This window comes from Podarcis cretensis (assembly GCF_951804945.1).
Source record: "Podarcis cretensis genome assembly, chromosome: 4".
In the NCBI taxonomy this organism is placed as follows: domain Eukaryota; kingdom Metazoa; phylum Chordata; class Lepidosauria; order Squamata; family Lacertidae; genus Podarcis; species Podarcis cretensis.
The window spans coordinates 65824458-65848959 of NC_137173.1; the positions used below are offsets into that span (position 1 = coordinate 65824458).

At 38.6% G+C, this 24502-nt stretch overlaps 1 protein-coding gene across 4 annotated transcripts in view; it reads right to left on the minus strand.

The window, feature by feature from the left end:
* Positions 1 to 24502, minus strand: part of CNKSR2 (connector enhancer of kinase suppressor of Ras 2) — a 248492-nt gene that overhangs the window by 24399 nt on the left and 199591 nt on the right. For all 4 annotated transcript variants that reach the window (XM_079972207.1, XM_079972208.1, XM_079972206.1 and 1 more), the window contains 6 exons: positions 24299 to 24471; positions 22430 to 22503; positions 20516 to 20587; positions 16256 to 16323; positions 13981 to 14081; positions 8635 to 9169 (listed from right to left, as the gene is read on the minus strand). In XM_079972207.1, coding sequence (XP_079828333.1) covers positions 8635 to 9169; positions 13981 to 14081; positions 16256 to 16323; positions 20516 to 20587; positions 22430 to 22503; positions 24299 to 24471 — 1023 coding nt within the window. The remainder of the gene's footprint in view (positions 1 to 8634; positions 9170 to 13980; positions 14082 to 16255; positions 16324 to 20515; positions 20588 to 22429; positions 22504 to 24298; positions 24472 to 24502) is intronic.

The following is a 24502-nucleotide window of genomic DNA, read 5'->3' on the forward strand; positions in this document are numbered from 1 at the left end:
TGCTTACATTAAACCTACAAAAAGTAATGCTTGCCTCTCACAAGTATATCCCTAGTTTTAATCATACAAAGCCAGGACATATACCAGCTCCAATTATAATTTGCTGTTATAGAATACATATAGCCTGTGCACTTTGTAAGCATCATTCTTGCCAGCAAAGACTTAAATGTCTCTAACCTTGTCTGTATCTTAATTTTAAAAGCTTATTGATTCACTAATCCTTATGGCATTAACTTGATATTGATGATTTTAAAAATAGCTCTTCTTGCTTCACTACTTCACTGATACTGCTGTCAAAAATGTAAGATTTGGTTTTGTGACAGCTTTCCTAGGACAGCTGGGAGCTGTTCAGAAGCTCATCAAAATATATTCCATGTTTCTGTGAGCGACATACCAAAATAGTCCTATAGCTCCATGAAAAATCGGTGAAAGCAGTTCATCATTTTCATACCCTCCAACATTTCAAAGAGAAAAGGAGAAACATTATTGTTTATGAGTACCTAGACTGGGCCAAAAACAGGCCCAGGGGAAGGCTGTGTTATAACAATGGTGAGTTGTGAGGTGTAATCTACCAGGTTATACTCTACAAACACAAAGGGCATAAGAGACAGGAAATGCCATTAAGACAGGACATTAATTGTGTGACTGAAACATTTTAAAATGTTAATAGCAGCTGCAGAGCCCCTGACCGTATTGAGGATCACAACACAAAGTGTACCCTGTTCGTTTACACCATGGTTTCAATTAAAATTGGTCCCCCAAAGCTGCTTGATTCCACTGGCAGCGTGGAGTGGTACCAATGGGAACTAAGTAAGCAAACTTAGCTATTAAAAGTACCAAAAATATATTGGCTTTGAATGCAAAATGCCACTCTTTTCAAAAAAGAAATCTATTCATCTCTGAAAAAACTGATGGAGACATACCCTGGCAGAGTGTACTCATTAAATAATGTCTTTGACAGACTAAGGAAGGAGACATTGAGCAGAAGCCCTAAATTAGTAGTGAAGATACTGCAGGCTGATCACCTCTGAAGATATAATGTTTTCATAAACCTAATTCTGAATTCAACAGCAACTTAGGGTAAACATGCTGCTTTTCGTTTTATTAGGTCAGTAATTCCCACACTGTGTGCAAAGAAACTTCAGTGTGCTGTGAGAACCGAATTAAATCAATTCAAGTCCCCCTGAACTCAAAATACCCACTTAGTGAAGAGACAGTTCACTGCATCTATGCATAAATCGTATGCCCAGATTCAGTAACTTGTGCAGAATCAAGGAGGGATGGTCTCCTCTGAGAGTGGGTAATTCTTTCTCTTACTGCTAAGGCTACAATCTTATTCACATTTAATGGAGGAGCCTCACTGAACACAGTGGGAGCTGCTTCTGAATAGACATGCATGTGATGGTGCTGCAAAAGTAGTAAGAGTTTCAAAGTGGCATAGGTACACTTTCAATTCAGAAAGGAGTGTGCTGAAATATGGCATATGACATATGATACACATACAGCAGGCATTGCCCGTAAGATTTATAGACTCTTATAGTAAATGCATACCTTCCTATGGACCTGCATTGAGCTAGCACATACACTTTGCTCTGTTGTTTAATATTAATAAATATATAATAAAATATTATTATTTCAACAAGAGGTACCACAAATGTTTAAGTTGCTGAAAGATGATGGACAAAGCAATCCCAACTGGGAACAGAGAGCTGCAGTGTGGCAAAGTTATCACCATATTCAAGTCTTTGTAGGTTTTTCATCATACTTCAGCATATGGCTAATATAGATGGCAGAGAATATAGGACATACTACAGCAGGCATGGAGGCTGAATACAGTCCTCCTGTGTGGCCCTTGGCTTTCTCCCTAGATCACTCCTTGTACTGTGATATGGTATGTTCCTTGCAAGGGTGGAATCAGGTGTGTGTAGAAACCTCTTAGATATGCAAGAATCACATTCATTGCTCCTCTTACATTTGTCTTCATCATTGCATCAACCACTTTTTCCTTTTCACTTCCAGGACATGGGAATGTAACCCTCTGGCTGAAAAATGCTCCTCACCCCTCTACCATAAGGTATTCATGAAATGAGAAGTAACATACAGTTCTTTCAACTTGAAGACTGTTTCTTTGCACAGAACTTCATACTAGAAGAGCATATTCATTACCAATCATAGCTGTCAACTTTCAGATTTGAAAATAAGGGATCAGCAGCCTCACTTGTCCCGGGGACAGTCTACGGGATATCTAACAATCCGGAATAGCAGCGGGAAACGGCACTGGACTAAGGGAATTTCCCACACAAAAAAGGGAAGGTTGACAGCTATGTTACCAATGTATCAAAACACTTAACTCCCAAAATGAAAATATTTATGCTTAAAAAAAAAGTCTGTAGTTTAGCCAGATATTATCTCAGAGGAAAGGTGTCTTGCTGCAAAACACTTTAGATAGCAACTTTTTCAGATGAATATAGTAATTACATAAGGCTGTAGCTGAAACACAAAAGAGTAACATGGTTTAAGTGACACAAAGAATGTCATACAAAGCTTGTTTCTGCAACCACTACTGAAAGAATATGCTTCAGGGAATGAAGCAAGCTCCTCATTTAGTTGTTGTAAGACTGGGATGAAATCAATAATAGAAAACAACAGAGTAATTCATAATGAAAAACACCACTAAGGAATAAATTACAACAAATCTACTATGGTATCTCTAATAATAATAAAAAAATGCTCAAAGAGAAGTTGTCTTTTCATTTCAAGCAAAAACGAAGAAAAACAAAACAAAGAACTGGCAATGTATTTTCCCCATAATTTTTATTAAAAGTTTTTCATCATACAATAAAATAAATCAACAACAAACTAATCTAAATAAGAAGAGAAAAAGGAAGAGTTAAGTAAATACAAAGGTATCTTAATCCTTGTTTCACATAGAAGGGGATGTACTTTCCCAGCTCTCACTTGGGAGCATCCCTTTCTTCTCCCAGCCTCCCACCCTGGGAGATCTTCCCCTACTTGACTCTCACATGGGGTCCTTCACCAGCCAGCCATCACCTTCATGGGTATACAATCCCTTCAGTGACCCAGAGTATAGGACACCAAAAACAAACAAAAAAACAAACAAGAAGAAACAGAAGGAAAAAAAGCAAGAAGATAAAAATAATAAGCGGCTGAAAAAAGAAAATAAAGGAAAAGAGAAATAAAAATGGCTTCTATTTCTCCATCTGTCAGTTTTATATATATAAAGATTATTCAAAATATTCACTCCAGAAAAGTATCCAGCTTTTCCTCCTTCTGCTAGGCAATATTATCCCAGGCTTCAGATCCAGACATCTCAAGTCCATTCCTTTTCCCTTCCTTACACAAACTCTAAAAGAGGTTCTCCAATTATTATCATTGATAAATGTCAAGAATAGTCTTCTTCCTGTCCAGCACAATAACTTTACCTTCAATGTTGAGAAGCAATAAATCCTTCATCTTTATTCATACAGGAGTCTCTTTCCTGTAATCAAGAGTTATTCATTCATTAATTCACACCCAGTTCCATATCTTCCAATTTCCTGTTCGTTGTGGTTTTCCATCCTAATTTAGAAAAAAAAACAGTACTTCCATTTTCTCTTCTTCCATTCCACTCTCCTATTCTGGCAGTCATTTATCAATATTATTTTCCAAAGGTTCTCTGTCTTCTTTAACCTCATCTTTCACTGGTCTATTTTCATTCACCCTTTTAGCCATCTCAGCTCTGATCTCAAATTTTAATTGCTCATCCAGTAATCGCTGCATGATTCCAACAGTCAATGGGGTGTCCAACAGTGTTTTTGCCATACTGAGTGTTCTTGGTCATATTAATAACTCACTCTCCACCTTAAAGTCTTACTGTCTCTGCCTTAACAGCTTGACTCTCCCATCTCCTTATCTCCAGACAGCATTCTTTTCCCACAGAGGCATAAATAAAACTAGTTTCAGTTTGCAGCCAGTACTTTCATCAAAGGGATGGAAGGTTAAGAATAAAATAAAAATTTCTAACAGTTGGAATGCTCCTTAGCCACTTAAAATCTTTCTTAGTCGTAAACTATTAAAACATTCTTTCTGTTTTGCTTTCAGGCTTTCAGTGATCATCTCTTCATAAGTCAGTTCACATTCCAGATGCAAATTTCAACAAGCGGAGAGATCACTTCAGTTATAATTTATAACAGTCTCAAAAGTAATTAAAGAAAAGGAGGTATTGCCCACTTTATGCCCTCAGGACTGACCCTCAGGACTATTATGTTGTGTTTGGACATGATTGAAATTCCTCTGTTCTAGGCCACTCTCTTCTCAGAGAGAATGTAATAACCAAGATTTATGCCTTTCGCTACCATTAATCACCACATAATTATCTCTGTCAACAGACTGTTGACAGGTGATATCTAGTCCGCCATTTTCCTCTCCAGAAGTCAAAAGAGCTAACAATGTACTGACAAATATTTTGCCTAATTTAAATCAGTTTAAATCAAACCCCTACCTTGCTTGCCTTTTTGGCCTTCTAACCACATGCATCCCACACTGTCAACAGCACATAGTCCCCATGTCAACAATAATCAAATTGGAGTATCAGAAATAGTGATAAAACTGGATTAGAAGTGAAACCAAATTTATAATGAAAGAAAATTTGGGAAATCAATTTAAGTGACTAACCTTTGAAAGCAGCAAAAGCAGTAACAAAGACTGACAAACTGGGAAGAAAACCTGGTCAGGCCTCAATTTATCCCCCCTGGGAGTGGACCCAAAGTGACGCTTATTGGTCAGTTGGGTCTGCCCCCGGGGAACTCCAGCCCATGCCTGCCCACCATTGGCCAATCTGCGAGGAGGCTGGAATCCACCCAGGCGATGCTCCCAGGTTGCAGACATGGCTGTGGCCAGGCCACGACGCCACCTGACAGTGGAAGGATTTGTATTGGAGCTTTAAATGTAACCAAGCATAAAATACATATTTTATACAGTTCATTTTTAGACTTTTATTTCTTATGTTTGGTTCTGTTAAGGACACAAGGAGTGATCATGTCAGGTTATACTGGGTACATGTTTTTTTAACCAATGAAGGTGACTTATAAAAAACATGTTGGCTGTTATAGAACAGAAAGTTCTTTCCCAGTTGTAGTATACTTTCAACTACTCAACAGAACTTACTCATATTTCTAAAGTGATACATCACTTGTCATTTTTTATAGCTTTGAACATCCAAGATGCCACTGGATACATGTGCATTTATTACACTGAAGAGTTCCAGAGGGAGAAATATAACATGTTAATGGTCCTTCTGCCTGCCTGCCAGGGAAGATTCAAAGAACTAACAAAGTAGCCAGAACATCAACTATACTTAATAGATTCTGTCTGGTGCAGACAACTCAAGTGATCTATATCATTTCAAAGTCTATCCTACCCAGCAAGCCCTTGGGAAAAAACACAGCAACTTAGGTTTACACAGCGGTAGCTAAACCAAAGGATGTTCAACACTGCTTTATGCTTCCCAGATAAAAAAGGAACCACAATAAAAATGCTGTAAGTATAAATTATACAATCTATTTAAAAAGTAGGATGTATGGTACTTGTTCTTTCCCTTCTTTCTTTGGTGATCACTCGTAGCTGAGTAAGATTATCTTCCATGAACACCTTAACAGTGAGTCCATAAGTGACTGTGGAGGTCAATTCTGGATCCACGCATTCTTCCACAGGGGGGGAGAGAGGTTTCCAGGTGAGAGTTGATCTTGGTGAAGGGTTGTCAAACGTGCCTTTCTCTTAACTCGTTTCTCCTTTTCACCCTGAGTTCATGCTCCTTCAAAGTCTGTGACACCTTTGGTAAAGGCTGTTCTCCAGTTGGAATGCTCGCAGGCCAGTGTTTCCCAGTTATCAGTGCTTATGGTACTTGTATGTTGTTGTTGTTTTGTTTAGTCGTTTAGTCGTGTCCAACTCTTCGTGACCCCATGGACCAGAGCACGCCAGGCACTTCTGTCTTCCGCTGCCTCCCACAGTTTGGGTACTTGTATACCAGGATCCATTATTTTTAGGCATATAGTAAGCCATGCAACATCTACCATTTCAAGTTAAAATGTAGCTTCTTTAATTGGTACACATGAGTTGCATGTCTCATGTGATTGTAAGAGCCACCGTATAATTTAATCTTCAGGTACACTTACGTTTGCCAGTGTGTTTATCATGCATACAGTGCAAAGAATGTAGAAGTATGATTGGTGCAGACTGTTATCCTTATTAGCATCAAGTTATTCACTATTACTATGGTGGTATGACCACTTTGGTCTTATTTTGTACACTGTTCTGATATCTAAATGAAGAGGGTGTTTTAAAAATTATTAATAAATTAACTAATAAATAATTTTAATTTATTCTTCTACACACAGCTCCAAAAACATGTTGGATATGAGCCAGGAAACTAGAAAATTGTGTATTCTGATGTAAGTCCTCAAGTGTTCAGGGAAATACATCTCTCATTGACCTTTTAAGCTTTCACTGTGGCAGATAGCAACACACTGTTATTCTGCTCAGAATGTTAAACAGCTAAGGCAAAATTTATGGCCAGTTTTAGCACTTGCATTAAGTATTTTACACCAGTGCTATGTGCTTTCTTCTCTGTAGCATTGCCTTTCTTAACCTAGTAGATGGAATATACACAGCAAAAATAGTTTTCTCTTTTCACATTCTACAAAATGAGAGATGGCTGAAGTAGGTCTGAATGAAATGAAATAAATTCAGAGAGGATCTTCAAAACCCTCTGAGATGAAGGAATCCATTTTATGCTACTTCAAAAATTTGTATGTTGCACCAGAAAACAGTATCTTGCATCTTCTAGCATATTACAAGTACGGCTCACAGGATGGCTTCTCAGCACAGGAAGCATAATTTTATATAAACACACATATAAGGCTCGGAGTTTACTTCTCTTCCTGTACTCCTCAATCAACTTCCCCTTATGACTTATTTTTTTAAAAATATTGCCAGTCTGAATTTTATCCCTGCTCAGGGCAATGAACAAAATAGCAGCGAAAGCTGTGAAGTGGCAACTATTATTCACCAGGTTTTGCTTTATAAATGTTATGTATGCAATGTTCCCAGTAAACCATTTAACATTTTGAAAAAGTATTGCTATCTACACTTATCACTTTTTTTTTCTTTTCTGGTGCCTTTAACAGTATCTTAAGATGCAGAAATTAAGCAGGACAAGTTTTTAAACCACATCTCTCTATGTCAGGAAAAATTCCAGCCACTTTTGTAATGTGAGGCTGCAGCTAATGACAAAGGAGTAGAGCAGTAAAATATGTGACATGTACTTATACTGTAAAATAAAGTGCCAATAATATGAGCAGAATACTGATAACCATAATAACAAGAAACTTGAGTTTTGGCTTGTATGCTCAGTAGCTATTATGCTTATATTTTACACCCATTCGTTTACTGGGTTTTCAGTATGCAGTAGAAAATGGTGCAGTATTAGTGAACAATCTTTCATTGCATGTTGCCTTTTTAAATCAGCATCTATCTATGTTGGAATTTAGGCCAGCCTAATTGTACAAGAAATCCATAACAGCAACAAAGGAGAAACTAGGACCTATCTAGGACAAAATATTGTAGTCAAATCTAACTGGGGGAGGATGACTTTACCCTAGCAATGGAATACTACTCTTAAGATCCAATCAGGAGCCTCTGTTGCCTTGTGGGCTATTGGCTGGCTGGAGCCACGAGATGCTGCAGAGGAAGGGTGGTCTGCTGTCATTCCCACTAAAGGGACACTTCTGAAACACTGATACAGCACTCACACCTGGACCTGAGGCTGCCTGCTAAAGCCGTATTTAAAGAGGCTGGTATTCCACTCTCACTAGTCTCCACCAAAGAGCCAGAAGAAAAAAGTGGGGTAGAGAAGAGGCTAGACAAAGAGGAGGCAAAGGGGTTGATTTTAAATTTTTTTAGTGTTGGGGTTTTTTAAGGAGAAAGTAGAGAAAATGTGAACCAGCAAGCCACAAAGGGGAGAAAATAAGCCAAATGCAAGCAGGGCAAAAGGCAGAAAGACAGACTGAAAAGTCATTCAAAGAAAGAAAAATATTGTCTCAGCAGAATAGAGATGGGAGTTTAATGGCAGCCTGACTGCTTTCGACGAAGGCAGGAGCAAACTGAATTAGGAAAGCTACCTACTGCCTAACTTAAACTATCAGGATTGGAGCCTTCCAGACTGCAAGAGCCCTAGGACTAGAAATAAATATTTCATATTCACCATCAAAGATTTTCTTTCCTAAGTTTGAGGAACAACACAAACACACTTATCACAAAACAAGAAAATCATGCCTGTGAAAGAAACTAGCATCCAAGACAGAAGCACACTAGTATAGGCAAAATACCCCTCCATGGGAACCCCCCCCCCCAAATAATGATAATAAACATGAAGAATAACTGTGCTGCAAATAAAGCTGTTCTAAAATTTGATTTCTCAAGTTAGCATGCATAAAAAGTTAATTTTTGTGTCAAAAGCTAATTATTTCTACTATGTACAGAAAAAGGTATGATTGAAAGTCATATTCACAATTAAACAATTTCCCTTTTCTACATGCAATTTATTTCTAATCAATTTTAAATATAATTAGTGCTTACTTTCATCTTCTTGGTTTTCTGGTGCAATTTGCCTTCCCTCTTCTTCGTCTTCTTGCTCTTTCTGTGGCAATTCTTCCTGATGGCTGGAGGCACTGACAGAGAGTGTGTGGCAGCAATGGTTGAACCCACTATCCCGGGGCAGAGTATAACTGCGGGGCTTGCCCCCATTCCCATTTAGGGCTTGCATTTTCTCACCCTCCACTAAAGGGAAAGGGCCATAGTGATCCTGCAGGTGGCACTTTTGAGTAGGAAGAGTTGACTGCCGCCTGTGTTCTGGAGAGATAACAGCTGAGTCAGAGAAAACAGAGTCCTCAAGTGGTAGAGTCTGAAGGTAGTGCAACCCTGAGCTTGTCAGCGGAGTCTCTATTAAATCCTGCCAAGAACGTCGCTGGCTGGCTGTTTTGCGGATGGGAGATTCAGTAGTACTCCCAACTGGTTCCTGACGGAATTCCTCGTGTGAAGATTGTGACTGGGAAGTTTCAGTGGAAGAGAGTCGGCTATGCTTTGGTTCCACAAAAGGGCTTGCGCAGCTCATCTGCAACATGAATATAGATTCTGGTTTCAGATCAGTTATGAAGATAGCTGAATGTTTGTAATATTCAAAGGCCATCATGTACTACAGCTAGCAAGGATATAGGTTTTATTATTAACATGTATTTTCCAACTCCTAGTTCATAAAAGGATATTTCAAAGAAAAAAAATTGATATCTATCTACAAAACCATAATCCTTAAAAAAAGAACTATCAGAAAGAGAATAGAGTATCCCAGCCAAAAAGGCCCAATACATCATATGTAGCCATCCAATTAATCTTAGGAGGATCATCTGAAGCACAAATTTCCTTGAGTACAATCATTATTTGGCTTTGTTGCACTATATTCCTTGCCATTCTGTGTTTCATATTGGCTATAAACATCAACATTTAGAAGTGATTATTTATTGCTTTATGCTCCTACACATACACCAGGCAAACATTTTGAATAAGAGTTGTATTTGCTTCTATCTAGCTTCAAATTGTTCAGTTAAAATCTCAAGGTTCAAAACAGTAAAGAAATAGTGTATGCGACATCTGTCTGTAGTCAAACAACTACAAGGTCTTTTTACCACTCCAGTCTTTGGGCCCAGTTCTGATATTCTCCCAACTGTTATTACAATGAAGCTAGCTATTTAATCAAGGGATGCGGGTGGCACTGTGGGTAAACCCTCAGTGCCTAGGGCTTGCCGATCGCATGGTCGGCGGTTTGAATCCCCGCGGCGGGGTGAGCTCCCGTCTTTGGGTCCCAGCTCCTGCCCACCTAGCAGTTCGAAAGCACTCTTAAGTGCAAGTAGATAAATAGGTACCGCTTTACAGCGGGAAGGTAAACGGCGTTTCCGTGTGCTGCGCTGGTGCTGGCTCGCCAGAGCAGCTTCATCACGCTGGCCACGTGACCCGGAAGTGTCTCTGGACAGCGCTGGCCCCCGGCCTCTTAAGTGAGATGGGCGCACAACCCTAGAGTCAACTAATCCAGAATGCGGCAGCTAGACTGGTGAATGGGGGCGGCCGCCGAGACCACATAACACCGGTCTTGAAAGACCTACATTGGCTCCCAGTACGTTTCCGAGCACAATCCAAAGTGCTGGTGTTGACCTTTAAAGCCCTAAACGGCCTTGGCCCAGTATACCTGAAGGAGCGTCTCCACCCCCATCGTTCTGCCCGGACGCTGAGGTCCAGCGCTGAGGGCCTTCTGGCGGTTCCTTCATTGCGAGAAGCAAAGCTACAGGGAACCAGGCAGAGGGCCTTCTCGGTCGTGGCGCCTGCCCTGTGGAACGCCCTCCCATCAGATGTCAAAGCGATAAATAACTACCTGACATTCAGAAGACATCTTAAGGCAGCCCTGTTCAGGGAAGTTTTTAATCTGTGATATTTTAGTGTATTTTTGGTTTTTATGGAAGCCGCCCAGAGTGGCTGGGGAAACCCAGCCAGATGGGCGGGGTACAAATAATAAATTATTATTATTATTATTATTATTATTATTATTATTATTATTGAGTCGGACACGACTGGCCCATACGGGCAGGGGTACCTTTACCTTTACTAGCTATTTAATATACTTAAGGATCCCTTGATTCCACAGTTAATAGAGTTGCTGTTTTATGATAAAGTCACCCTCATAATGCATTTGAAAGGCAAGGTTAATCTAAATAATAAAGGCAATATTCAGAAAACAGTGTGTTACCAAACTAAGTGATTCAAATAATGGTTCAGTTACAGCTAATAGTACTAAAATCTGATTTTAGGCGAAACCCTGCAGATCACTGGAGAAGAGGAAAAAACTTGCTCCTAAATGCAGTCACTGACATTTACAGAATGCCATAAGAATTTATGAATAGCCTTTAAAGAATAATCCAGAGAACTCCATATGTGCTTTGTGTCAGTTTCATGGGATCTACTGTGGCATACAAAAATCAGTCCCTACACTACAAATTATATGAATGTCAGAATTAAATGGTGGTTTTATTTCTGTTTGAAAAACCAGAAACCAGAAGTTGTCACAAATATTACCTATGTATCTTTTACCAGGGTCTTGTTGAAAGCTCTTCCAAAAATGAAGAGGGGTAAATGCTGAGTAGCCACCTTGACTACTTTTTAAATAAAGACTACCTGGGTTAGCTACTTGGTTTGTGCACCATTGAAGAATTTCTCTATCCCTGTTGCATTTGGAGACAAATCTATTGATCCAAAGTGATGAAATACTTAGTCCCTACTCATGAATCAACTACTAGAAAGATGCTCTTGGTCTTCCACACAGATTATCAGGATCAGGCTGCAAGGTGAGATCTGGAAAAGACCTGGCAATGAGGCAATATACAGGAAGAAAAAGCAGCTGTGGAGAAGTCATGTGGCCCTTCCCTTTTGTAAGCACTGGATAGAGGGAATAAGAAATCACTTTTCCAAAGTGCTCCTGGGGTAATCCAGATAAGTCTTCTTTGTCTCTAGCTGCAAGATTTATTAACATGCCTTAAGTCAACCAGCAGCAATCACCCAAAGCATAAAACTTTTGGTACACTGCAGAAAAGGAGTATGATATTTTTTGAGGCAGGCATTGCAGAGGGAGGGTGTTAAGCAGAAGCTTTGAGATTAACCATTCATCAACTTTACCTTCCAACTGTGTGTTATAGCACCCCTGACACCTTCACAAACTGAATGGTGTAGTGGTGGTGAGATGAAACTGAGACTGTAGCTGAGAAAATGCCTTGCTACTCATATTGGCATTCATGCACAGTGCAGTCATTCAGTCAGTTGGCACAAACACAAAAGATAGCTTGCAAAAAATCTCTTTGCTGGATATGGAAATTCTAATGTAAGATCAAAGATGACTTCATATGATTTCAGTTATGCCTCTTGAAACAATGTTATTCTGTGACTCCTTTAGCATAGTTGGAAAAAAAGAAAGAAAATCAGCTAGGCAAAGTCAGAGCTTCAAAGCTAGCATGGGAAAATACGACTTATTTTATAGAATCATAGAGTTGGAAGGGACCCCAAGGGTCATCTAGCCATCCCCATGCAATGCAAGAAACTCAACTAAAGCATCTATTACAGATAGTCATTGAACTTCTGTTTAAAAACCTCCAGTGAAGGAGAGTTTGCCACCTCTTGTGGGAGCCTATTCCACTGCCAAACAGCTCTACCTGTCAGAAGGTTCCTCCTGGTGTTTCATTGGAATCTCCTTTCTTGTAACTTGAAGCCATTGGTTCGGGTCCTAGTTTCCAGGGCTGAAAAAAGCAAGCTTGCTCCATCTTCCATATGACAACTCTTTAGATATCTGAATGTGGCTATCATATCTCCTCTCAGCCTCCTCTTTACCAGGCTGAACATACCCAATTCCTTCAACTGTTCTTCATAAGCTTGGTTTCCAGCCCCTTGATTATCTTAGTAATCTTCCTTTGAACATGTTGCAGCTTGTCAATATCCTTTTTAAATTGTGGTGTCCAAAACTGGACACAGTACTTCAGGCATAGTCTGACCAAGGCAGAATAGAATGGGACTACTGCTTCCCTTGATAGGGACACTATACTTCTGTTGATACAGTCTAGAATAGCACCAGTTTTTTTGCTGCTGACTCACACTGTTGACTCATGTTAAGCCTGTGGTCTACTAAGACCCCTAGATCCTTTTCACATGTACTACTGGCAAGTCAGATGTCCCCCATCTTATATTTGTGCAGTTGGTTCCTCCAGCCTAAGTGTAGAACATGACATTTGTTATTGCTGAAATTCATTTTGTAAGATTGGGCCCAGTGGCATTGGAGACAGAATTGGGATTCAATATGACCTCAACAGATTCTTTAATTATTAAGATACCTATTCTCTTGTAATTAAATAAAATGACACAATCACATCCAGACTTCCCAAATGAACTTAGCACTTTTTTGGATGGACTAGAATGTTTTTCTGGCACTTGAACTAGCTTCAAAAACTAAAGTTCTTAAGGAAGCATTTTTAAATATGCAGTCTGCTTCCAATAAACCCCAAAAGAATATTGGGAAGAGGATTTAAGAGGATCTGGAAAAATAGGTTTCCTATGGTATGGAAAAAAATACACCTCTGTCTACTGGAGAGTGTACTCAAATGCATCTATCATACAAGCTTATTGTTTACTCTCCTTACATCAGCATTACTTCACATCTGATGGCATATTAAGGATACCCTTTATTATCTGGCCATTTGTACAATTATGTATTAATATTTGGTATGGTCTACTTGTTTTGTAATAGAAAAGTCTATTTTTAATACACAAAGAACTTGAAAGGAAGCACAGAATCTATTCTTATCTGAAGGAGGATAAGCTTTTGTGAGAAACTTAGTTCATGTTGGTTAAAGCAGGAATGCTGCCAGTATTTTACCTTGGCTTAGCTTCAATTTATAATTGCCATGTACAGATTTAAATTTGTTCCTCGAAGGATAGTCTAAAAAAGACCTTATTTCTTAACAAATCTTTTTAATAAAGCAGCTGTTCTACTATTTTAACTGTTTTAATGAGAACTGGAAGATGCTTTTTCAATGTTAGATCCTGCTAAATAAAGATATAAATAAAGATCCTACATACCTGTCATGATTGTTGTTCTATGCAGTGGTTCAGGGTATTTATTCTTACATTATACTTTGATACAGGACCAAAAAACTGAATATATACAAACATAATTCCTCTGACATCAAGCATTTATACAGGATACTTCCAACATCATTCACCCCAAAGTGCAAACTCAGTTGAAATGGATGAAGGTTGCGTAAGAGCTACTACCCAAAAAGTATTTCTGTATTCTCACTCTGGGTCAATGGCAGCTAGTTATTACAAATGAACACTTACCGAAGGAGGTCGTGGGTATGTGTCGTATGGTGGAGGTGGGCTGTCTTGTTTGGGTGTTGATGGCGTGTCTACTTCTTCCTTATCACTTTCACTCCAGTAATCTAAACAATGCAAATTAAAACAACAACAACCCTGTATTATTGCAGAAATCAAGTTCTTCAAAATTCATGTGTCATAATCAGAAAAGGGGAGCAATGGAAGATATATGTTAATGTGGATTCCATCCTCATAATTCATTCTAATGAATAAAAGCAGGCCTTCAAGGGTTCTAATACAACCATCCTAGAGCTGTGTTGTAATAATCCCTTTATCAAAGTTCTTTGTTGTTTAGTTGTTTAGTCGTGTCCGACTCTTCGTGACCCCATGGACCAGAGCACGCCAGGCACTCCTGTCCTCCACTGCCTCCCGCAGTTTGGTCAGACTCATGCTGGTAACCTCGAAAACACTATCCAACCATCTCGTCCTCTGTTGCCCCCTTCTCCTTGTGCCCTCCATCTTTCCCAACATCAGGGTCTTCTCCAGGGAGTCTTCTCTTCTCATGAGGTGGCCAAAGTACTGGAGCCTCAGCTTCACAATCTGTCCTTCCAGTGAGCACTCAGGGCTGATTTCCATCAGAATGGAGAGGTTTGATCTTCTTGCAGTCCATGGGACTCTCAAGAGTCTCCTCCAGCACCATAATTCAAAAGCATCAATTTTTCGGCGATCAGCCTTCTTTATGGTCCAGCTCTCACTTCCATACATCACTACTGGGAAAACCATGGCTTTAACTATACGAACCTTTGTTGGCAAGGTGATGTCTCTACTTCTCAAGATGCTGTCTAGGCCTGTCATTGCCCTTCTGATCAAAGTTCTAAAGGACTGCTATTTGAGAATATAATGGTGGTGGAGAATTAAGTATGTTTTGTCACCATCACTGGCATAGAGTAGGCACTATGATGATCTGCACTTGTGTTCTCTGTATACAATTGTCTCTATGCTTGTTCCATGGGTCTTGGCGTCCTGGTAAAGCAAACAGCTAGCCAAGCACAAGAAATGAGAGGTGCTCTGGTCAGTTTTCAAGGGCAGCCCCACACAGAACACATTGCAATAAACAAACACTAAGGTCACTAGAACATGAGTTACTGGTGGCAAACTATCTTGGTCCATGAATGACCATAGCTGCCAAACCAGCCATAGATGGAAATATGCACTCCTTGCCATTGAGGCCACCTTAGCTGACAGGATTGTTCCTTTTGGAATACATAGCTAGGATAGAATCCTTCCAGTTTAATCACCCACTGAGATCCCAGTTACAGTGGTACCTCGGTTTAAGTACTTAATTCGTTCCGGAAGTCCGTTCTTAACCTGAAACTGTTCTTAACCTGAAGAACCACTTTAGCTAATGGGGCCTCCCGCTGCCGCCGCGCCACTGGAGCACGATTTCTGTTCTCATCCTGAAGCAAAGTTCTTAATCCGAGGTACTATTTCTGGGTTAGCGGAGTCTGTAACCTGAAGCATATGTAGCCTGAAGTGTATGTAACCCGAGGTACCACTGTATATATGGCACCAGTCCTTTCATGTATAATTGTTAATGGCAATGAATTTCCCTGCAATTAAAAAGCAACACCAGCAGGCTGCAGGGCTGTCTGACAGGTCAACCCCAAATCTTCTGGTTAGAAGAACAACCACTCCAGACAGGAGCACTCTCAGGTGGAATCTACACAGATATAAAAAAGTTCTGAAAATGCTTTTTTAAAAGCTTTTTAAAAATACGTGAATTTTCCATAAGGCTCACCATTGCCAACTAGTGTCATATTGTATATTGCACTTAAAACATTATATTTGCAGCTGTATGTCTGAATCCTCAGTTATCTCACTCCCTTCCCTCACAGTGCTATCTACTAAACAAAATGACACTGTTTTATTACACCTCTCTTTATCTCTGTATCATTTGCTAAGCACACTTTGGCCTAATAAAGAATTAGAAAAAATAAAAATGTAATCAGCCTTTAGTGTCTTTCCAAAGTTAAATATATAAAATCAATATGCTTTAGGGAAAAAACCTGATCCATCAATCATCAACACATATATAACAGGTCCTTTTTTGTAGTCAAACATGCCCTGAATATTTTTTAAAGTTCCTATGTGTTCGAATAAAGTACTGCATAAGAACAACAGTTGCGGTAACTGAGGGAATATTCTTAAATAAGAAAATTAGGGTTCTGCAATAAAGCACAGAATACATATCCTTTAAGTAGGGAGGTTAAGTGAAGCAAACAAAATAATTCTACCATACCTTGCTCTTGTTTGATCCTCTCTCTTTCTGCATAACCAGCAGCAAGCATATTAATTCTGTTTAACCACCTGTAATAATATTTTAAATGCATCACTGACAATGCTTTAACAAGTTACATGACTTTGTATGTGGTCTTTTATTCGAATATTTACAGCTTCTTGACAAGATAAGGCAGTAAGACCTATGTTTCATTCAGCTGTCTTGTTAGATGGAATTTTCTTGTAAAACTATTTTGACATATACAATTTTGTTTCAAATAGAAAACCTTGTACGAGGATACTGAAAGTTCTTAAAATGAAACATTTCAAGGTATTCAAATATCTGTTAGATATTGCTCACAAATACGTCATCATACTGAAGAATTCTTGCTGTTCCAATTTCTCAAGATCAAATCCTGTTACAAAGTTTTCGTCAATACTGTACATTTAAAGCCTTATTTGTCATACCAGCAGGAAAAAAGTTCACTCTCCAATTTTGCAGCACAGATATCATATAGTATAACAAAGAGATAGGAGAAGCTTTGTGTGCATCAAGAAGGAAGAGAGAGGAAAAATAATTCTTTTAAATAAAAAAATTTCTAACCTTACGCTAAATCAGACTTCCAGTCCCCTAGACTTCTTCCAACAGAACTGTCTGCTTGGTAAAGCTGGGTGTATTTTCATCATTCTTTTTTCTTCCCATTGATTTCAACAGATGACTCAGCTGCTATTCTGCCTGTAACATCTGTGCTTCTTAATGCAATTTCCAGGCATTCTACTTACTACCCCACCACCAGGAATCACACTTGCCAAATTTCAGAGTGAAGGGGTTCTCACTTTATTGCCCATTAACAAAGGCATATAGGAAGAAATTGTATTAAATTAAAGTAATTTGGTTTGATTTATAATAATTTGGAAAACTAATAAAAATAATTTGAAAACACCACCACTAAGACATAAAGGAAGACCTTAACTCCTATATATACACTAGCAAGTTGAAAGTGTCAGGTGTTGCTCAGGAATTCTAACAGCCTCCTGCCCCAATTTATAAATGCATAATGGATGCAGCTTTTCAGAAGCCATAATTCATTTTAAATAAATGTTTCTAAAGTCAAAAGTGTTTTCATAGGTGAAAACAAATGGCAAATAGTACCAAGTGGTAAATGGAGGTGGGGCGAAGATTTGCCACTTCATAAGGCTCCCAATTTTACCACACATTAGAAAGTGTGGCAGAAACCCCAAACTACGTTTTTTATTATTTTTTTTAAAAAGCAGGGTAGAAGACTATTTGGTTAAGATGGTTGTCTGTGTTGGACCATTGATAATGCAGTATGACCAAAAAACTAAAGCTTCTGTAAAATCAGTTGCTTCTGTTATGATGATTTCCACATTTTGAGTGAGTAGAGGTCTATTTCATCAGTCAGGCCAGTCCTGCCAATAATTAGTTTCCAAGTGAAAATAATGGGTGCATAATCTTGGCAGGAGAGCCTGATTATTGCTTTAATCCCAGATGTGATTCCTGGCACGGCTAGATAGGCACTATTTTTATTGCTAGTTCATAGCAAAGCAGCAACATGGAAAACAGGTTTGAGACAGAGTCCTGCCCAGACTCAGATCTTCCATCACTATTTTGAAATCAAAGGAACAGTTGAAATTTTTTTCCATGTTGGACTTCTTAAAAAAAGAAGATGGAAACAAGGAGGCATTTTGTCTCTAGAAAGGAATTTAAATGAACTTAAATTAATTTCTATATCTAAGAGACAGTACAATCTTTGATGGTTGCAGTTAAGTTGACATTTAATCATGGTAATTTGCAAGAATGACTTAAGTACCCTTTGAAAAATGTATATGAGCTATGTGTCACAAAGACTCATTGTGCCTCTAGATCATTTCACAAGTTTCTTAATTACTGGAAACTATGTTCTGGCAACTACTATGTTGGCAGTTTGATGCGGCTGCACTAGAACATATTGTACTCATTCACTCACCTTAATATGTACTCTTCAGACCTCTGATGTACACAAAATGTTCTTTTTAAGAGCCAGGAATATCCTGTGTACCTGTCTTCAGCATTCCTAGCACTCAAGAAAAAATGGGCAGCCACTGCTTATGCTGTTCATTCTATCCCCGCTTAATTGTTTAGCTACATGTGTATGAATGCATGTATCAGAGCCCCAAAAGACATTCCAGCGTGACTGAATGTTTGGAAATAATAATTACTATGATATTCACTGTAAATAATGCTAACTGAACCCCATTACGGAAAACAACACATTTATGGGCCAGTTGTACTTCATGAACAATTAGTGTGTATAAGCACTTATGTGATCCAGCACTTGAAATATATACCGGTATATGCAGTGTACTCAGGAAACAGTGAAAAATTGCAAGCAATTTTTGAAGAAGAAATGCCAGAGAAAATTGAAACTGGGGTACAGTACCCTCCATGGACTGATTTGTCTTAATATATTTTCACTTTGATAAAAATGAAATTGATTTAAGTTCCAAAATAGTTGAAGGTAATTTGGGCTCCTTTAAATTGCTCTTAGCTGGCTAACTATATCGAACACTGCATCTGGATTAAGACCAGAACCAGGCAGGAGAATTAATCAGAGCATTCAACAGATGTTTACACTGATAGCAGCTTCTTGTTTTTCCAGAGGAAATAATCCATGCTTAGAAACTGATCTTTGCTGGATCAGTGTCACTGTGTGTGTGACATACACACACACATGGATGCACTGCTGCTTGCTTCACTCACCAACTTTGTCTACTTCCCCCAAAGTCACCCTTCCCATTAGTCACTGCCAAAGTCACCCCTTCTCCTTATTCTTTGCCAAATCCACTCACTTCCCACAATCCTAGCAAAAGCCACCTTTTATCCTCCACTAGCTCCTCTCCAATGTTATCCCCTCACTGTATACTTCGCATTCGGGGATATAACATTTATATCCCACCATTGAGCTCCAATGAGCTCAAGGTGGCATACATGGCTCTCTTCCTCCAAAGTTTATCCTTACAACAACCCTGTGACGTAGGTTGGGCTGAGAGACTGTGACTGGCCTAAGCTCTAGGTTTCATGACTGAGTGGGGATTTGAACCCTGAACTCCCAACACTCTAACCACTTCACCACACACACCAATTAAAACATTATAGAAGTCAAAACTAGAAACAGAATTATTGGAACCCAATACTAAGAACTTATCAAAAATGTATAACTTGCTGTTAAAATGGAATACACAGGATGAAATGGTGAAATCAGCTATGATTAAATGGGCACAAGATATCGGTCATGATATTATGTTTGCTGACTGGGAACAGTTATGGACCACCGGTATTAAATTTACTGCATGTAATGCCTTAAAGGAAAATATTATGAAAATGATCTACTGGTGGTACATGACCCCAGTCAAGCTTGCAAAAATATACCATTTGCCTAGTAATAAGTGTTGGAAATGTAATGAGACTGAAGGCACTTTCTACCATCTTTGGTGGACCTGCCCAAAGGTTAAAGCTTTCTGGGAAATGATCTATAATGAAATTAAGAAGGTCCTTAAGTGGACTTTTCCTAAGAAACCAGAGGCTTTCCTTTTGGGCATGGTGGGCCAAGTGGTGTCAAGGAAGGATAGGATTTTCTTTATGTATGCCACTACAGCAGCAAGAATTCTACTGGCAAAGTATTGGAAGACGCAAGAACTACCTACTCTGGAAGAATGGCAAACAAAGGTGATTGACTTTATGGGACTGGCCGAGATGACGGGCAGAATCCGGGACCAGGGGAAAGAGACAATGGAAGAGGACTGGAAGAAATTTAAAATATATCTTAAAAACAATTGCAAAATTGAGGAGTGCTAAGATGTCAGGGGGTAAGAAGTAAAGAATTGCAGCAGTAAACAAAAAAACTTAAGAAATTTTTATGAAAGGGAATTAAGATAATGGACCTAAGGGTTGCTAAAGAATTATTAAACAAGGATGCAGGGATGGGGAGGTATGGGGAAGTCAAAGAAAGAAGGGAATGAACTGATGAGCTTGAAGTTGTACTGTTTTATATTGTTCTTTATTATTTGTGTGGAAAATTAATAAAAATTATTATAAAAAAAATAAAAATAAAACATTATATATATATATATATATATATATATATATATATATCTTATATGACTCACATTCAGGGAATAAATTTTTCATTGGCCTTTTGGACTGATAAAAGAAAGTGGTGAATACTATAAAAATATCAAAAATACTCAAGATTGATTCATTACATAAATTAAGTTACAGTACCTGCTCATGTCATCTAGATGCTCAGCAGCAAAGTAAAAGCTTTTGATCTTAGGATGGCAAGCTTTGAATGCACTGGAAGGGGGGGAAATAACAAAGGACCATGGGTGAAATATTAAGTATACAATATTATTTTTCATATTAAAAGGCTGGCCCAAAAGTAGGTATACTGCTTTAGAATCCACTTTCTTTCTCATTGACTCAAGTTCTCATCATTCACAGTATCAGTAAAGAAAAATAATCCTTGATTGATTGATTGATTGATTGATTGATTGACTGACTGTATACCTACTTTTGGGCCACACTGTATACCATCTATATGTTGTATATGTTTCAATTCTACTCTGAAATCAAGAACATTTGCACTTTATACACATTTTGGGATTTACTTGTGTGAAAAGATACAGTAAGCATGTAATCCTATGTATGTCTATGTGGAGGTAAACTCCACTGAGTTGTATTTAATCCTATGTAAGTGTGGACAGGATTACACCCTAATTAAATCTATCTGAGCATGGTGTCAAGTTAAACACTATCTTGACTCAGTATACTTTTGATAAATATGAAGCAGTATATTTACTGGGGCATTTGTATTTAGTAGGCAAATATATCATAAAAGTTTCTGCATATAATACCATTTAGCCAAATTATACTTCACAGGAAGTCCCTATAATTTTTCATACTACAGTGTTTCTGGCTTTACTTTCAACTTTAAAACTCAATAGTTGAACAGAAAAAGCAAATGTGTCTTAATTTCTGACAAGCTGTTGAACTTGTAATCATGAAGTTATTCACAGTAATGAGGTATTTCATAGGTCCTTTCCCTCTCAACCAACTATAAAAAGCATTACTGTCAACATCTGAAACATCAGATCTACATTCTAGACCGCAGGGTATTACACTGGCACAATCCACTATTAATCTAAACAGGCACTGAACTGCACATAAAGGTTGGCATCCATACCAAGTTGCAGCTTTGTGAAAGATTTGGCTGGATGCCCAAATGACATTCTTGTGTATTCTACTATTAATTATCTTATATATATTTTTCCAAATTGAAGTCAACATTAGTTTAGAAAAAGTGAATTTTGCTTTATCACATATTAAGAATTAAAATGCATTATGATAATATAATCAGTTAAAAGTAAAGGTGAACTATCCAAGCATCAAAAACAGTAACCAATAATATCAACAACAAAAAATTATGCCCTATGTATTGCTGGGTGACCAGGCATAGCCCACAGCCAATGTCCAGCCAGCTAGCAATGTACAGTGGTACCTCTAGTTAAGAACTTAATTCGTTCTGGAGGTCTGTTCTTAACGTGAAACCGTTCTTAACCTGAGGTACCACTTTAGCTAATGGGACCTCCCACTGCCGCTGCACCACCACTGCACGATTTCTGTTCTCATCCTGAGGTAAAGTTCTTAACCTGAGGTACTACTTCCGGGTTAGCGGAGTCTGTAACCTGAAGCCTTTGTAACATGAAACATTTGTAACCTGAGGTACCACTGTACTGTCCATCTGGCAGGGCCTCCTATTGGCCCATTTGAAGCTAGCATTTTGGCAAGGAATCCCTGCTGGCTGGGGAATTCCCCTAAGGGCTGCACACCTAAGACACATTGGTCCTTAGCTGCTGGGGATGGTGGATGGAAGTGAGGTCTGCAACCATAGTCTACCTGAGAAGGGGGTGAGCAGCCATTCCTAAACACCTATTCCTAAATACCAGGAATGAACTTGGTGAGTATCTAAAGTAGCAAACGATAATATATATTAATTAGTAGTAGCAGCAGTGATTGAAGTTCCACAAAGATAAATACTACCAGACAAAGGCATCAATAATGGAACATTTTATTAAAATTATGTTTGTTTCAACGTTTACAGTTTTATCTATTTTTGAATATTGTTCTAGTACTTACTACTTCTTGCGACATTCACTAGCTCTATCAATTTTAAATTCTGGCAGACTGATGAATCCCTCTGCTTTTTCATCCTATGAAGATGAACAGATTAAAGAACAAGAGCAAAACCAGAAGCCAATCAAAAAGAAAACAAATACAAGCATACTGAACTATCTCTTGTCACAATAAAACAATTTCTGATTTATTGCTTCATTAAAACTTCCACAAAAATTAATGGAAGCATCTTGCCAGAAAGGTGAAAACATCACTTTAAAAAGAATAATTTTAAAGAACAACTTAAACCATGTCTTCAACCATTTCTCTTTGGGGGCAATTCACATTAACTTGAACAGCAGAAGCATGCACAATTAACTTAAACATGCAATTTTTAACACAGAACATAGTATTAGAAGCACAATGCAATCTGGAACCTACTAGAAGTCTGCAGCTGAAAGAACTGGCTGGTTAGTTTAAAACAATGGTCTGGCTCGTACAAAATGCTAAGCCAAACTATGGCCTAGCAAGAATGAACAAATGTGTGAGTACACAGAGTAAAAATTGTTACATTTGAACTGGGACAAAATGTGGAAATTTAGTTGCCTACTCTTGTTACTGTCATCTTGCTGTCTCTTCCTCACTGTTTCCTTGGGGTTGCAAAAGCAGAACTTTGCAATAACAGCCAAAGCAACAATTGCCAGAATTCTATTGCTAGCATCTACACTTCCGATCTAGCATTTCTGTATCCCCTTTATTCTATTCCTTGCCTTTCCCCAGCCCTTCTGCCAATACTGCTCAGTCACATGTGCTTGCCGGTTCTATGTATACTTTTGCCCTGATCCTAATTTTCCTCCTTTTTTTCGACTACGTATCTCCATGACCCAGAGTTTCCTCAGGACCTTAGGTCACTGCCAACTTTGTCTTACTTCAGTTAGTCATCCTGTATCTTAATCAACATCCTAACACTCCCCCCTCCTTCTCATCTTAACTGCTGAGAGCTCTTCAGAGCTCTCATTAATTCCTTCTTGTCTCAATTTTCTACCTCCTTAGCTCTTTTACTGAAGCCTCACTTTTCACCTACATTTCTATCAGATTCTTCTTTCTCAGTCAACTACCTTCTTTACATCTTTTCTTCATCCTCCAGGATTCATTATATTGCCTGTTTCTTGTGACATCTTCCTCCATCCTAAGTTTTGTCCCATGTGGAGTTCTAATTCCAGTCAAACAAACAATACTCAATTCCCTCACAAAAGATACACTGCAAACTATTTAGCTCTTGCACAACTTTACATTCCACACCATCAAACCAGTTCCACCAATCAATGTCAGAGATTGAGACATACAATACTGATACTGAACCCAAAGTAAGTGTAGGATTCACATTATATTGTATGAGAAAGAAATGGAGCATGTAATGGGCTGCTGGTATCTGAAGCATTTCATTTTATATGGGGAACTCCCAAAATTGTATGGCTTCTGAATCAGGGCCATAGCATCTGCTGATATAATTTTTCTGCATGGTGAATGTTTAGTGTATCCAGGCTATCTTTGTTTTAATGAAGAAGAAGAAAACCTATGTTACCAATATTTAGCATGGCTCTTGGAATCACTAATTTAAAACATGGACAGGAGAGAGCTGTGCACAGCGTCAGAACCACACTTTTTGTTTCCACTGCCGAAGGGAAAAGCCAATATTAAAGGTAGTTTGTCTCTCCAGTACAAACAGACATTCAAAAACAAACCCCTACACATGTAATGACCAAATCAAGTTTGGGCAGTTATACATGGTTCTTCACCACATGCATATATCATGTTTTTAGACTGTAGCCATATTGTTCAGTGCAGTCACATCCGTCTGCAATAAGAACACCAAACATGTCAGTTTCTTACCTCCTCATTGATATACCAGTATAGGGAAGTATCCTTCAGGACAAACCAGTATTTCTTCCATTTTTGTGAGAAATAACTCTTGGCATCTTTCTTTTTCCAGAGCCAGCCTTCACAGTCTCCACGACCAAGATCTTTACAAGAAATTCGCCTTTTACTCTTACTTGGTGCGAGACCTTAGAAGAACAGGATGATGTCAGAGATGAT